Source organism: Diorhabda sublineata, chromosome 10, assembly GCF_026230105.1.
Source record: "Diorhabda sublineata isolate icDioSubl1.1 chromosome 10, icDioSubl1.1, whole genome shotgun sequence".
Classification (NCBI taxonomy): domain Eukaryota; kingdom Metazoa; phylum Arthropoda; class Insecta; order Coleoptera; family Chrysomelidae; genus Diorhabda; species Diorhabda sublineata.
Genome location: NC_079483.1, coordinates 18506030 through 18522656, shown reverse-complemented (window position 1 = coordinate 18522656; position 16627 = coordinate 18506030). Strand labels below are relative to the sequence as shown.

General features: G+C 32.3%; 1 protein-coding gene across 4 annotated transcripts in view; it reads left to right on the top strand.

Annotated features, from left to right (window-relative positions):
* Positions 1-97: 97 nt before the first annotated feature.
* LOC130449915 (cell adhesion molecule Dscam2) overlaps positions 98-16627 on the top strand; it is a 193948-nt gene continuing 177418 nt past the window's right edge. For 2 of the 4 annotated variants that reach the window (XM_056787995.1, XM_056787996.1), the window contains exons 1-2: positions 350-529; positions 2042-2433. In XM_056787995.1, coding sequence (XP_056643973.1) covers positions 2070-2433 — 364 coding nt within the window. In that variant the 5' untranslated portion in view covers positions 350-529; positions 2042-2069. Of the gene's footprint in view, positions 530-2041; positions 2434-15664; positions 15800-16627 lie in introns of those variants that run through there. The other 2 variants (XM_056788001.1, XM_056787998.1) reach the window with 2 other exon arrangements.

Sequence of the window (16627 nt, the reverse complement as noted above, 5' to 3'; positions counted from 1 at the left end):
AATCATAATTGAAACATCTTTCAATTAAAAACATCTATAATTAGAACATATTTTTAGATAATTTTGCGAAACATTGACCTCTCTGCTTTTTTATTTTGTAGTTAGGTTTTTTATATTTATAACGACATCATTTTTCGTCGGCCCGTTAATGATTTACTCATTTTTAGATGGTTATATCATCGCTAGAATAAACAACTTTTTGTTTATATCTATAATTTTTTTTTCAGTTGTTATTTATATTTATCCTTTATACTCATTTTCGCGTTTTCAAATTAATAAATATACATCATCAACAGTTTCTTTTTGAGTCTCAATTTAGTACTCATTTCGTTATTTAGGACCTATCTACAAAGAACAACTCATCTTTAACTGCATGGTGTCCATGATTTGATGTTTTTTCAGTCAGTTAGTGTTGTGCGGGTAAGAGCATCAGTTTACCGGCCAGCTCGACTAATTTTTAGTGATTGTTACTGTTTTTTTTGCGGAAATTAGTGATACTAGTGTTCTAATTTCTTAGTGATCAGTTTAGGTAAGTGATTTTAAAATGTGTTTAAGTGAACAGATTTATTAGAATATGTCGAAACACGAGTTTATTTCTTGTATACCTCCCACGCCGGTCTTTTGGAAACCGTCAATATTTGGAAAATCACGAGTAGGCCTTCGAAATACACAGTTTATTCGAGATGAAAGAATAAATGTTTACGTTTTAATTTTGGTTTCAAGCGCGCGCCACCCTTATTAGACACATAAATGAATCACCTAAACTCGTTTTGTTTATATTTTTGTTTATAATTCTGATGTGTTACTTCCTCTTTTGAAAAAGTATCTAATTAAGATTCATAAATGTTCGAAGTGTTAGTTCCTCTATATATTTATGATAATTCGTTAAAATATTATAGTTAAATTATGAATTATCAAAAAATATGATCACAAATAATTTACTCCATAGATTGAGTATTTTATAATAGAATTTTAAACGTTTATCTGTCACTTGTCATTCAATTCTTCTCTCACATACACTATCCTCCAAAAGTTTAGACACAAGCAGTGTAAATACACGTTTTACCATGTTTTTGAGTTTTTTTACAAAAGCAAATCAACAAAAGAGTTACAGGGTGATAAATGAAAAAAAATTTTGTGGGAAAGTTGGTTTGTCATTTCATTCATAATGATTCGAATTTCAAATCCTTTATTTCAGTCAGGTAATAACGTATAAATCGGAATGCGTTGTGAATTGAAAATAACACCTGGCGAAGATTTTATATATTTTTAACTTGAGAGGCAGGTGGTGGTAGAATCGGCCTTAAGTTGTTAAAAGAAAAACAGATGCTGTGTTTTTAAACAACGAATCTACTCGAAAGCTCACGATAATTGTTTAGAAACGAACTGGATCTTTACAGCATAATAGGCCAGTCGAAAGATGTTAACACGTTAACTGCCAGTCTTATTTTGATGAAATTTGTACACTCCAGCTGGAAATTAACAATTATCGTTTATTTAAATTATAGTTAGCCATATAAAATTTGATAAACTTGATTGAAAAATCAGAAAATAAATAAAAATGGCAAATTTTCGTCTTCTTGGTACAGTATTTTGGGTCAGATTTTTTTTGTTATAGATAAAAAATACTTCTAGGTTTAAGAGAGTTTAGAGGTTTTGTTCTTGTGGAAAACTCACGATCTCGAAATTTGGTGGGAAAAATTCGTCGATTTCTACTATTCACCTCCTCAAAGGAGAAAACAACTACTTTCCTGGCTAATCCCTCGACGAACATTGAATTATTTGTCGATATTAACATCCACAATGTTTCGTAATTACTAGATTTGTAACCACTGACTAGTTTCGACGTTATTACGTCTCATCAGAGCTGCACAATCTTCCGTCACGAGTTGTCTAATCTTCATGACAACCACGATCACTCACGGATGATCCGGAGTGCCGCTGGTGCTTGGTGGCGGACGAAATTGCAGACCACCAGCTCTTCATAACAAATAGTCGGACTATTCCGGTTCGAGATGATAAAAATATTTTTTGTTTTCAGGTCCGTATCGGCTCTCGACGTCGCGGCCATGCTGTTAGGAACCCTGTGTTTCGTCCTCGTCGCCGCGAGTGTTTTCGCCGACGACGACACCACGTCCGGTCCGGTTTTTCTAAAGGAACCGCCGAATCGTGTCGATTTTTCTAATACGACCGGTGCCGTAGTGGAATGTAGTGCGCGCGGTAACCCCCCACCGGATATAATTTGGGTGCGAGCTGACGGTAGCGCCGTCGGCGACGTTCCAGGATTACGGCAAGTTCTGGCTAATGGAAATTTAGTGTTCCCCCCGTTCAGAGCTGAAGATTATCGTCAAGAGGTTCACGCGCAGGTTTATGCTTGTCTCGCTAAGAATACCGAAGGTTCCATTCACTCCAGGGATGTCAACGTTAGGGCCGGTAAGGTGGTTTTCGTATTTTTTTTTCTAAACGAGACATTTTTGACTAATAATAATGGAAATGAGTTTTTTTTTCCTCTAGGAAATCAGATCTGCGAGAAAATCTAAAATAGCAAAATTTATCAAAGATAACTGTTTGTTATTGAATTATTTTGGGGTTATTTTTACTTGTATATATATATTTTTATATCTAATTTGTCCATGGTACACTAATTTTTCGAAAAAAAAACGAAAAAAATTCTTTTATATCGTTTTAGTTCCCTTTAGTCCAGTAAACAAAGTTAAAAATATGATATCACCTTAGAATTCTATTAAGACGCATGTAATTTTGGAATTAAGATATATTTAACCTTCACTTCAAAATCTACCATGTGTCGATATGTGCAAATTATTGAAAGGGTTAAAAACTAACCCTTATTGTCAAAATTCAATAAAATCGAAGTCAAAGCGTTTAGAAAGTTAAAAAAAAAACATTTGTAGTATTAAAATAGAGATCGAATGATATTTTAGGATACTATTTATGTTTTGCATCCCTTAAAAAATGTATTTCAACCATTAAATGCCTCCCTTATGAAAAAATTGAAAAAAAAAACAATTATAGTACTTTAATTTAGTTAATTTATAATAAAAGTGTTTTTTTATTGGATAAAACTCAAATGTTTCTTCGTTACAAATTTTCCACCCTCAAAAATCATCCCTTATTGCAAAAAAATTGAAAAAATAACTTTATGATCTTATTTATAGAATTAAAATTATTACTTCACGTTAAAATGATATTTTTTGTAGTACTTGATTTGTAAATGATCATTTTTTATATTTTCATCCCTTAAAAATGTATTTCAACCATAAAAAAAGGATTTTAACCATTAAAAACCTCCCTTATTATAAAATTGAAAAAAAAAAACAATTATAGTACTTTAATTTAGTTAATTTACAATAAAAGTGTTTTTTTTATTGGATAAAACTCAAATGATTCTTGGTCACAAATTTTCCACCCTCAAAAATCATCCCTTATTGCAAAAAAATTAAAAAAAAAATTATTTATGGTCTTTTTCATAGAATTAAAAATATTACATCACGTTAAAATGATATTTTTGGTCGTAATTAATTTGTAAATGATCATTTTTTATATTTTCATCCCTTAAAAAATCTATTTTAACAATTAAAAACCTTCCTTACGATAAAATTGAAAAAAAAACAATTATAGTACTTTAATTTAGTTAATTTATAATAAAAGTGTTTTTTTTATTGGATAAAACTCAAATGTTTCTTCGTTACAAATTTTCCACCCTCAAAAATCATCCCTTATTGCAAAAAAATTAAAAAAATAACTTTATGATCTTATTTATAGAATTAAAATTATTACTTCACGTTAAAATGATATTTTTTGTAGTACTTGATTTGTAAATGATCATTTTTTATATTTTCATCCCTTAAAAATGTATTTCAACCATAAAAAAAGGATTTTAACCATTGAAAACCCCCCTTACGATAAAATTGAAAAAAAAACAATTATAGTACTTTAATTTAGTTAATTTATGATAAAAGTGTTTTTATTTATTAGATAAAATTCAGATCTTTTTTCGTTACAAATTTCCCACCCTCAAAAATCATCCCTTATTGCAAAAAAATTGAAAAAATAACTTTATGATATTATTTATAGAATTTAAAACATTACTTCATGTTAAAATGATATTTTTGGTAGTAGTTAAATTGTAAATGATCATTTTTTATATTTTCATCCCTTACAAATGTATTTCAACCATAAAAAAAGGATTTTAACCATTGAAAACCCCCCTTACGATAAAATTGAAAAAAAAAACAATTATAGTACTTTAATTTAGTTAATTTATGATAAAAGTGTTTTTATTTATTAGATAAAATTCAAATCTTTTTTCGTTACAAATTTCCCACCCTCAAAAATCATCCCTTATTGCAAAAAAAATTGAAAAAATAACTTAATGATCATATTTATAGAATTAAAAATATTAAGTCACGTTAAATTGATATTTTTGGTAGTAGTTAATTTGTAAATGATCATTTCTTTATATTTTCATCCCTTAAAAAATGTATTTTAACCATTGAAAACCTCCCTTATGAACAAATTGAAAAAAAAAACAATTAAAATACTTTAATTTAGTTAATTTATGATAAAAGTGTTTTTATTTATTAGATGAAACTCAAATCTTTTTTCGTTACAAATTTCCCACCCTCAAAAATCATCCCTTATTGCAAAAAAATTGAAAAAATAACTTTATGATATTATTTATAGAATTTAAAACATTACTTCACGTTAAAATGATATTTTTGGTAGTAGTTAAATTGTAAATGATCATTTTTTATATTTTCATCCCTTACAAATGTATTTCAACCATAAAAAAAGGATTTTAACCATTAAAAACCTCCCTTACGATAAAATTGAAAAAAAAAACAATTATAGTACTTTAATTTAGTTAATTTATGATAAAAGTGTTTTTATTTATTAGATAAAATTCAAATCTTTTTTTGTTACAAATTTCCCACCCTCAAAAATCATCCCTTATTGCAAAAAAATTGAAAAAATAACTTAATGATCATATTTATAGAATTAAAAATATTAAGTCACGTTAAATTGATATTTTTGGTAGTAGTTAATTTGTAAATGATCATTTTTTTATATTTTCATCCCTTAAAAAATGTATTTTAACCATTGAAAACCTCCCTTATGAACAAATTGAAAAAAAAAACAATTAAAATACTTTAATTTAGTTAATTTATGATAAAAGTGTTTTTATTTATTAGATAAAACTCAAATCTTTTTTCGTTACAAATTTCCCACCCTCAAAAATCATCCCTTATTGCAAAAAAATTGAAAAAATAACTTTATGATATTATTTATAGAATTTAAAACATTACTTAACGTTAAAATGATATTTTTGGTAGTAGTTAAATTGTAAATGATCATTTTTTATATTTTCCTCCCTTAAAAACTACCCCTCGTGTAGAAAAAACAATTAAAATCTTTAAAAATCGTGAAGATTTGATCAAATTGAAAAAAATTAACAAATTAATGTAAAAAATAAATGAAAGTTGACAATCAACATTATCACTATCTGTATTTATGCATTTTTTTTTGAAAAATCAATAGTTTTGCGGTTGAAAACTTGTTTTTTTCAAAAAAAACCACGTTTTCAATCGATTTTACAAGAATAACTCTAATTATATTATTCAAGTTGAAAAAAATGTCAATTTTAAATAAATTAATAAAAAAATTTTACGTATATAAGTATTTTGTTTCAATTTTTTTCGAAATAAGGGATGATTTATAAGGGTTGAACGTTTGGGACGTGAAATATTTGAGTTGAACACAAATTTAAGTCAATTTAATATAAATAAATTACCATAAAGTGATTAAATAATATTCTTTTAATTTTATATTAATCGGGGGTGTTTTACAAGGGATGTAATACATCAAGCAGAATTGAAAAATTATAAATACTATATTAAAGCATTAAACAACTTTTATTCAAACATTAAAAGTATTTTTCTACTCTTTAAATGCTTATACTTATAGTTTTATATATTTTTGCAATTAGGGGTAGTTTTCACCCCTAGGAGTAATAAGCACATATCGGCATAGGGTAGATTTTTAAGATAAGGGTACGTCAAGCTTGATTCCAAATTTTCATACAAATCGATGAGAGTTTATGGAGGTCTAAGGTGATACCATATCTTTTCCTTGGTAGCCTGGACTATAAATCATCAAACTCAGTTTGTATTAGGTTTATATTCAAAATTTTAATCACGAATAAGTCAAAAACTATTTATTTTTAGAAAAAACAACTTTTTTATCGATTTCTATGGTTAGTTTCAACAGAGAAATTACCACCCCTTGGTTGGGGTTGATGGAAATCTGCGGTACAAACCGTTGTCCACTGAACTATCTGGAGGAACTTATTTAATTTATTTGTTTCCTCTCTTAATTCTTTATTATTTATTTTATCCTCCTTATGACGAAAAAATGGTGGATCATCTTCGCATTCCAAAAAGTTGATTTTATTTTTTCAGCAAAATTTCGTTTAAAATTTCCCGTTTTTCAGCATCTCGCATCTTATAATCGATTTCAATGATAAAACACTTAATTTCAGATATTTTAAATTTTCCTCAGTATACGAGGTGTGATTCAAAAATACGGTGCGTAAATTTCGTCGCGCAACATGGATGTTAAACATCAATCTTTCGTTCTAACATCAATATTGTTGCTGGCGAAGGAAGTTGGGACTGTATTGATGATTCAGTGGCTTTGAAGGCGTTTTCAAGTTGTATGATTCATTTAAAAGTATAATGACTCAGTCTAGGATCAGTAACGACCCCAAAAATATGCATAAATAGACAAATTTGGGTGCCATCACCAAAAATGTTACTAGAGAAGGAAGTTGGGTCTGTATTGATGATTCAGTGGCTTTGAAGGCGTTTTCAAGTTGTATGATTCATTTAAAAGTATGATGACTCAGTCTAGGATCAGTAACGACCCCAAAAATGTGCAAAAATATACAAATTTGGGTGCCATCATCAAAAATGTTACTAGAGAAGGAAGTTGGGTCTGTATTGATGATTCAGTGGCTTTGAATGCTGTTTACAAGTTGTATGATTCATTTAAAAGTATAATGACTCAGTCTAGGATCAATCACGACCCCAAAAATGTGCAAAAGTATACAAATTTGGGTGCCATCATCAATATTGTTGCTGCAGAAGGAAGTTGGGACTGTATTGATGATTCAGTGGCTTTGTAGGCGTTTTCAAGGTGTATGATTCATTTAAAAGTATAATGACTCAGTCTAGGATCAGCCACGACCCCAAAAATGTGCAAAAGTATACAAATTTGGGTGCCATCATAAATATTGTTGCTGCAGAAGGAAGTTGGGACTGTATTGATGATTCAGTGGCTTTGAAGGCGTTTTCAAGTTGTATGATTCATTTAAAAGTATAATGACTCAGTCTAGGATCAATCACGACCCCAAAAATGTGCAAAAGTATACAAATTTGGGTGCCATCATCAATATTGTTGCTGCAGAAGGAAGTTGGGACTGTATTGATGATTCAGTGGCTTTGAAGGCGTTTTCAAGTTGTATGATTCATTTAAAAGTATAATGACTCAGTCTAGGATCAATCACGACCCCAAAAATGTGCAAAAGTATACAAATTTGGGTGCCATCATCAATATTGTTGCTGCAGAAGGAAGTTGGGACTGTATTGATGATTCAGTGGCTTTGAAGGCGTTTTCAAGGTGTATGATTCATTTAAAAGTCTAATGACTCAGTCTAGGATCAGCCACGACCCCAAAAATGTGCGAAAATATACAAATTTGGGTGCCATCATCAATATTGTTGCTGCAGAAGGAAGTTGGGACTGTATTGATGATTCAGTGGCTTTGAAGGCGTTTTCAAGTTGTATGATTCATTTAAAAGTCTAATGACTCAGTCTAGGATCAGCCACGACCCCAAAAATGTGCAAAAATATACAAATTTGGGTGCCATCATCAAAAATGTTACTAAAGAAGGAAGTTGGGTCTGTATTGATGATTCAGTGGCTTTGAATGCTGTTTACAAGTTGTATGATTCATTTAAAAGTATAATGACTCAGTCTAGGATCAGTAACGACCCCAAAAATATGCATAAATAGACAAATTTGGGTGCCATCATCAAAAATGTTACTAGAGAAGGAAGTTGGGTCTGTATTGATGATTCAGTGGCTTTGAAGGCGTTTTCAAGTTGTATGATTCATTTAAAAGTCTAATGACTCAGTCTAGGATCAGCCACGACCCCAAAAATGTGCAAAAATATACAAATTTGGGTGCCATCATCAAAAATGTTACTAGAGAAGGAAGTTGGGTCTGTATTGATGATTCAGTGGCTTTGAAGGCGTTTTCAAGTTGTATGATTCATTTAAAAGTCTAATGACTCAGTCTAGGATCAGTAACGACCCCAAAAATATGCATAAATAGACAAATTTGGGTGCCATCATCAAAAATGTTACTAGAGAAGGAAGTTGGGTCTATATTGATGATTCAATGGCTTTGAAGGCGTTTTCAAGTTGTATGATTCATTTAAAAGTATGATGACTCAGTCTAGGATCAGTAACGACCCCAAAAATATGCATAAATAAACAAATTTGGGTGCCATCACCAAAAATGTTACTAGAGAAGGAAGTTGGGTCTCTATTGATGATTCAGTGGCTTTGAAGGCGTTTTCAAGTTGTATGATTCATTTAAAAGTATGATGACTCAGTCTAGGATCAGTAACGACCCCAAAAATATGCATAAATAAACAAATTTGGGTGCCATCACCAAAAATGTTACTAGAGAAGGAAGTTGGGTCTCTATTGATGATTCAGTGGCTTTGAAGGCGTTTTCAAGTTGTATGATTCATTTAAAAGTATAATGACTCAGTCTAGGATCAGCCACGACCCCAAAAATGTGCAAAAGTATACAAATTTGGGTGCCATCATAAATATTGTTGCTGCAGAAGGAAGTTGGGACTGTATTGATGATTCAGTGGCTTTGTAGGCGTTTTCAAGTTGTATGATTCATTTAAAAGTATAATGACTCAGTCTAGGATCAGCCACGACCCCAAAAATGTGCAAAAGTATACAAATTTGGGTGCCATCATAAATATTGTTGCTGCAGAAGGAAGTTGGGACTGTATTGATGATTCAGTGGCTTTGTAGGCGTTTTCAAGGTGCATGATTCATTTAAAAGTATAATGACTCAGTCTAGGATCAGCCACGACCCCAAAAATGTGCGAAAATATACAAATTTGGGTGCCATCATCAATATTGTTGCTGCAGAAGGAAGTTGGGCCTGTGTTGTTGATTCAGTTTCTTTGAAGACTGTTTACCAGTTGTATGATTCATTTAAAAGTAGAATGACTCAGTTAAGGATCAGGAACGAACTCAAAAATGTGCTTTAGCCTACAAATTTGGATGTTATTACCAAAATTGTGTTGAAAGATGAAGTTTAGGTCTTTATTTATAATTTTGAATGAAAACCAGTGACTTGTATCGTTATATCGTCCCAAAAAGTTTCGTCAGGAATACTGGAAGAAATGCCCAACAAAGTTGGAGATATTTCAGACTTTTAATGTCATTGAGAACGCGTGACAGAGCAGATGAACATCATTTAGAAAAATAATCGGTGTTTTAAAGGTTTTTAATAAAATAATTCACCGTACTTTTCGGTCGCACCTCGTAGGTAGATTTAGGAAACGAAGTTATATATATATATATACATATATATATATATATATATATATATATATATATATATATCGTTAACACGTTGACTGCCGCATTTAAAACCAAACATACAAATATTGTTAATCTAACTACGTGAAATTTTTGAAAAAAGTTGAAAATTACGTCAGGTATTAAATGATACAGATAATAATTTATTTGACATAAATATAATCATTAAAATGCCGCAGAATAATCCATGGTAAAAAAATACGACAAAAAATGTTGTTTGAGGACCAATTTTTTGAGATTATAACGAAAATTTGTTAAAATTCAGTATCGTGCTATTTTTTTCCATATCATCAAATATTTATCTTTGTTTACGTGTTTCCTAATTATTTGGTTCATTACTACAGAAAAGGCCATAATCGAGAAATCGATTCGTAGACCTGTCGAAACATTTTAATTTCACATATAGTAGTCCAGTCATTTTAGGTTTTACCTGCGGAAAAATTCCTAGTGAGCTGAATTTTTGTATACACCTCTATTAGGGCGTTGTAATGAAGATGTGAAAAATCGACATCGATATCGTGTCGATTAAAAAAGTTATAAAGGTCGAAAGGTCACGAAAATCAGTTTTTTGCAAATATCTCGCGATCTATTGCTCGGAGGTCAATAGCGGTTATTATAAAAATTGTTCCTAGTTAAATTTTCTACAAAAAAGTTCTGTTGCGTTTTTCTGTAAAATCAACCGTTTTCGGAGTAGACCGCTGAGAAAGCGGCTATACCATGACGATGCACTCGTTTCAAAGCTTACATGGTTTCCCCCGTACGGATAATCCATGATATTCAATTAAAGGTTTTCCTATTCAAGAATAAATAATTTTTTATTCAATTTCAATAAAATACAAAAAATTTCCGAACTCGGTTCTAGATTTACATCTACTTCTTTATCATTTGTTGACCCTGCGTTTAAGCACGACTGACCACGTTAATGACCTTTTGAACACCTCAATCCAATTTTTTTGAATACACATTTGCAGACACAACTTTTGGTACAATTACAAAAGAAAATCCCCCCTGGAGCAGTTTTTGCAAAACCTATTCGATATGAATACCGATTTCGCCTACAGATACTCAGAACTCTACTCCGAAAACGGTCGATTTTACAGAAAAATGCAACAGACATTTTTTGTAGATAATTTTACTACGAACAATTTTTATAATAACCGCTATTGACCTCCGAGCGATAGATCGAGAGATATTTGCAAAAAACTGACTTTCGTGAACTTTTTTAAGTATAGGATTTGATTTTGAAAAAAAAACCAAAAAAATATGAAAAAATTGATGAAATCTTTATCGGAATCGATAAAACCATCAGTTTAATTCAATGTTTGAAGATGATTTCATGCAAACTTTGGCCGCGGGATAGCCCATGCGCAAGGTCCAATTTTGGCACACTTTCTCCAACAAATCTGCCGAAACAAATGCTTCAATATTGGCTTCCAGTGTGTCAATCGTTGCTGGTTTATTCCTGTAGACATTAGCCTTAACATGGTCCTACAAGAAATAGTCCAAAGGTGTTAAATCACGCGATCTAGGCGGCCAATTGATGGGCCCCAAACTGTTGACCGAATTCGACTCTCAATTTGGTCATTGTGTGGCATGTGGCACCGTCTTGTTGAAACCACATCTCGGGCATGTCCAATTCTTCATTTTGGACAAAAAAATCGTTAATAATCAGACGGTAGCGCTCGCCATTCACAGTAACGTGGATCTCCTTTCAACTTTGCCAGCGCCCATTCACCAAATGTTAGAGACGTTGTGGGAGATCGTGTGACTTCAATTCTTGCACCAACTGGTTTTACACCCAAATCCTTTCGCAAAATTTTCCACGTAGTGCAGTAACAGAGGCCCAATTGGGCAATATTTTCTTCGGTCCTTACTGTACGTTTGCGTGTTAATGGTTTAATGTCCAATAGTGTTGTAAACTGGGTTCGAAATTTAGTCTCAAGATTCCGAATAGATCCCTCAGTAGGCCGGCCAAACTGCCCATTAATTGCCCGAGCATGAATTTTGATAGTTAAATTCAATAATTTGCAAGCGTTGTTTGTTAAATTATAGACCAAACTGAACGAGTTTGACAATGACAAAAGACACGCGTCATCTGTCAAAAACAGTGTTGCCAAAAAGATACCAGCAAAAAAACCGGTCGTTATAAGCTGGAATTATTGAAGTAAATAAAAGACGGTTTATATCGGGCAGTTAACATTAATAAAGTCATCTATCGGAGATTTTTTAAAACTTTTTTTTGTTTTTATCAGCTTTTTTTCATAGTTTCGATATTAAATTGACATATCTATTGTAAATTTCATAATTTTTAGGTTAAATATCGATTCGGTACTAGATATCGATTTTCTGGGCTCAAAAGAATCGATTCTTCGAAATCATATCAACATATTTATTGTGAACTTCGTACTTTTTTGATATGAGGGCGTAATAAGCAATGATGAAATTGTTGGATTAAATAATTTAGTCAAATAAAAAAAGAATTTCGTATCAAATCGAGTTCAAACACTTTCAGTAGGTGAGTAAGTGGGCTGGAGAAACGTAAAATATATATTTGTATCTTTGTTGGATACTTAATAGTCCGGTCAATTTAGACATTCGAAGTTACTTAAATTCAAACCAAGATGAAAATCAGTAAAATTGCCTAAACTATACTCAAAAATAAAATTTGAAAGTTGCCCATCAATTCCCGTGGTTAAAAAAAACTTTTATTCAAGGTCAAAGGTTAAAAAAATGAGTTTTTCGCGATTTTCATCAAAACGGTAAGTTTTATCATATAAATACTTCAGACAAAAATTGTAGATCATAAAATTATCTACAAAAAACGTATTAATACTTTTTTTCCTACGAGTCACTGTTTTTGAGATATAATGATTCAAAAATTTGTAATCTTCATATTAAGCACACGTTTCCACGCCACCTAAGAGGTAGTGTATTTGGCGCGTTTTTTTAACGTGGTTTCCCCAGTAGGCCTACTCCACGGTTCAGTTATGACCCCGTTTAATTTGAAACTATTAAAAACGATTTAAACGAAAAGTCGCGCACTTTTTCAGATCCCCTCGTATATTATACTGAAATGATTGTTATTAAACAATTAACTGTGAGGATAACGCAAACTTTTATCGCTTGTTTATTCTGGCAGGAATATCACGTCATTGTTAAAATTATCTGCAAAATTGCACAAAATTTATTAAACATCTTTGTTATGATTTCAAAGTGGAAGTATTTCAAAACAAAATCAACTCGAGCGATTACAGGATGCCTTAGATCAGCAAGTATGTCAATTTGCCGCAATTATTCATATCTAACGATAATGATTGAAATGTAAATAATCGGATAATTAATCGGTGTTTACGATTTATAAATTCAACAAGAATTTACTACGATGTTTTTTAAATACCCCAAAAGGCATTTAGAATATTACAATTTGGTCAGCAATCACCAACAAGCAATTCAGTTCATCACTAAACTAACTCAAAGGGTTTGATCCTTTAAGTCTTCTTTCTAACCCAATATTATTGACCTTTGGGTAATTTCCTAATGGTCTGGTCAACAGTATGCGAATGTACCATTGGTTCGTTCCAACCTGCTAGCCCGGACCGTTATTGGAAGGGTCTAAATGATATTTTCTGCCCAACAATACCTAAATCGATTGGAACCCATATACGTAGAATCGTCACCGTACCAAGGAAGGTTTTTCCATGGATTGGAACGAACCTTATGTTTCTCAGTGGTTTGTTTTGACACCACCCTCGTATAATAACTTCGCTACTTGTGTATCTACATCTCGTCGAAACTTGTATCGAGTCGTAACGTTCGAACGAAATTTTAATTAAATAAAATCCAAACTATTATATGTATAACATTTTGTGAGGTTCGACTACAAGAACATTTTGAGGTTATGTTCCGAAATAACCTAACGTCTATCGTTGCCTACCAAACAAATCAAATTCTCGTTAAACTGTTGTTAATAGTTTTATATAAATTTTTAAATCATTATCTCCGTTGAAATACGTTTATTTCTAACGAACGCAATTAATAAAACGGATGAGATGTATCTGGCATGAAATAGTTGTTGGATTTTTCGAATGGCGAGACGAGCTTCTTCTTTTTTATGTTTGTTAGTCGAGTCGACCGAACAAGACGACGCCGTCGTATCCTTTCTCGACCGATCTTAGTTTTATTTATTTTGGAATGCAGTCGGCGGTTAGTGAATGCATGGTGACAAAAAAGCGAACGAGGTTGCATTTAATGCGTATGGTAAAATGTGTCAATGTCAATCTATTTTCAGTCTTCGGCATGAAAAAGTCAGTATTCGATAGCGAAGTTTGATATAATTCCAATAATTTATTGACTGGGTTTTGGAGACGATTTTCAGGTATGCCAAACACAAATGGAGCTGGACGACTGTCGGTTCTTTCAACAATCAGTTGATCCTCTAGGAATTGGCATCCTGGACGAGCGAAACAATTGATTGATGCGTCGCTTCAGCATCTAGCTTCACCAAGGTTGCCAAATTACCGAGACTCTTTATTATTGAGGTAGAGGTGCACCTGGAACCTCAGCGGAACGGACTACGAACATCAACTTTATGAAGAAATGAAGTTGAAGAAGGTTAGAATCAGTTATGCCACATAATGTACTTGATACATTAATTGTAGATTCAACATTGGCCGAAAATGCGCGTGTCTTCAGCCCCAGTTAGGCTCTTTCGGCTTCAGGTAGATCGTTTCGTAATCCTTGAACGTCCCCATTTGTTTTTCCGTGTGTAAAAACTAATGTTTAATCATATCTAACCGACAAAGACGACAGTTTCCTCGATATGAGTATTATCTGTCAGATTTGTACGAAATTTTGACATATGACATTAGAAACATGACTGAAACTAATAATTAAAGTGTTGCCAACCTCTGAAAAGTCACTTATCTGTCAACCATACCTCATATTCGTTTCTAATTGGAACGTGACACTAAATGATCAATTGAAAATACGTAATATTGAGAAATCAAAATGTCAAGTTCGAATGCTCGCCGTTCTGTCGCTGGAATCTAATTTCGTATTCATAATATTGAATTATTTATTTGAACGAGTTCGATAACTTTATTACCTGGAAAATGCTGGTTTATTATTTAGGTAAAAACTGACCTATCTCTGAAACTAAATCGTTCTCTTAGGGTATTCTATAAAAGGCATATATTTTTTCTATTTCACTTAAAAAAAAATGCAATTAAAAATGATTTTTTTATCATAGAATCGATTCATATAGATCCGTTCTATACCTGAATCGATTCATTTAGATGATCGATTTAAATCGATTCCTATGGATCTGTGTATCGTAAAATCGATTCATTAAGATCTGTTTGTCACAAAATCGATTTATATGGGTTAGTTTCAATGTGGATTCGATTTATGATGATTTGAAAGAAGTTCCAGTCCACCTGCCATCTTTAAGCTATCAAAATATCGAAATTTTTTATATTGAAAGTGTTTGAACTCTTCTGATAGTAACATACTAAAAAAAACTGTTACTATGGCCCGGAAAGCGGCGAAAAATCTAAAGAACTAACGTCTTAACGATTCCAGAAGTTTTTTTGCTGGTTGACGTTAGTCCTAAGGAATCTTTGGCCACTTTCCTTTTACTGATCTCAACTAAGACTAAGCACGAAAATAATTTCGTTTCAGTCGTCGCCCAATTCTACGATACGGATGTAAACAAAGAATACGCAATACGCGGCAACGCCGCAATTCTCAAATGTCAAATTCCTTCTTTCGTCGCCGATTTCGTAAGCGTCGTGTCTTGGCATACGGACCAGAACGAAAATTTTTTCCCTAACGCACCTGACGGTACACAAAGTGAAATTTTTCTTTTGTTAATTGAATTGTTGATTAGAATATTTTTGATGTTTTCTTCCCATCCTTTCCAGTGGTCCAACAATTCTACCAAACCGAAGTTAATAACGAGTACGTCATCCGTGGAAACGCCGCCGTTTTGAAATGTTCAATACCTTCTTTTATAGCCGATTTCGTCAGTGTCACTTCTTGGAATGACAGTGATGGAAATCAATATGGATTAAATGAAGTTAATTACGGTACTTAAAATTAAGTATAACATCGCCCAAAATCCTTCCTCAAACATATTCCATCTTACTAATCACTGTTTTATCCCCACCGAATTAGCTAAAAAGACAACCAGGGATTATCCATTAATTATCACTCCTAAATCTAATGGATATGATTTAAGTACATGCTTTAAATGGTCATTATTTTGAAATTAATATTTTTTTTTCGCGAAAGTGCTCCAGGAGTACACCCAGAAGTCCACGGGAGGCATTATACGTAAAAAAAAACCCTCAATCGTTATAGAAATTGGGTTTAGGATAATTTTTGTGAAACTTGGCACAATGACAGTTAAAATCAAGCTAAATAAAAGTCTCAATAGTCAAGAAATCTCAAAATCTACCCCTCAAGTTTCCGAAGGTACCCTGGGAGGATTAGAATTCGTTTCCTTCAATTGTACTGAAATTTGGAAACGGTTCAAAACAAACTAATTAAGTCTCAATGGGTACGTAACCCAAAACCCCCATAATTCCCCAAAACTACTTCTGGAGAGTCCAAGGGTACCATAAGAGCAGGGGTTTCGGCCCAGTATTTCTGAAACTTGGCACAATGATAGTTTGAAACAACCTGATTGAAGTTTCAATGGGTACGTAACCCCAAAACTCCCATAATTCCCAAAACTACTTCTGGAGAGTCCAAGGTTACCATAAGAGGACGGGTTTCGGCCCAGTATTTCTGAAACTTGGCACGATGATAGTTTGAAACAAGCTGATTAAAGTTTCAATGGACACGAAACTCGAGGACCTCCAAAATCCCCAAAACTACTTCTGGAGAGTGCAATGGTACCATAAGAGGAGGGG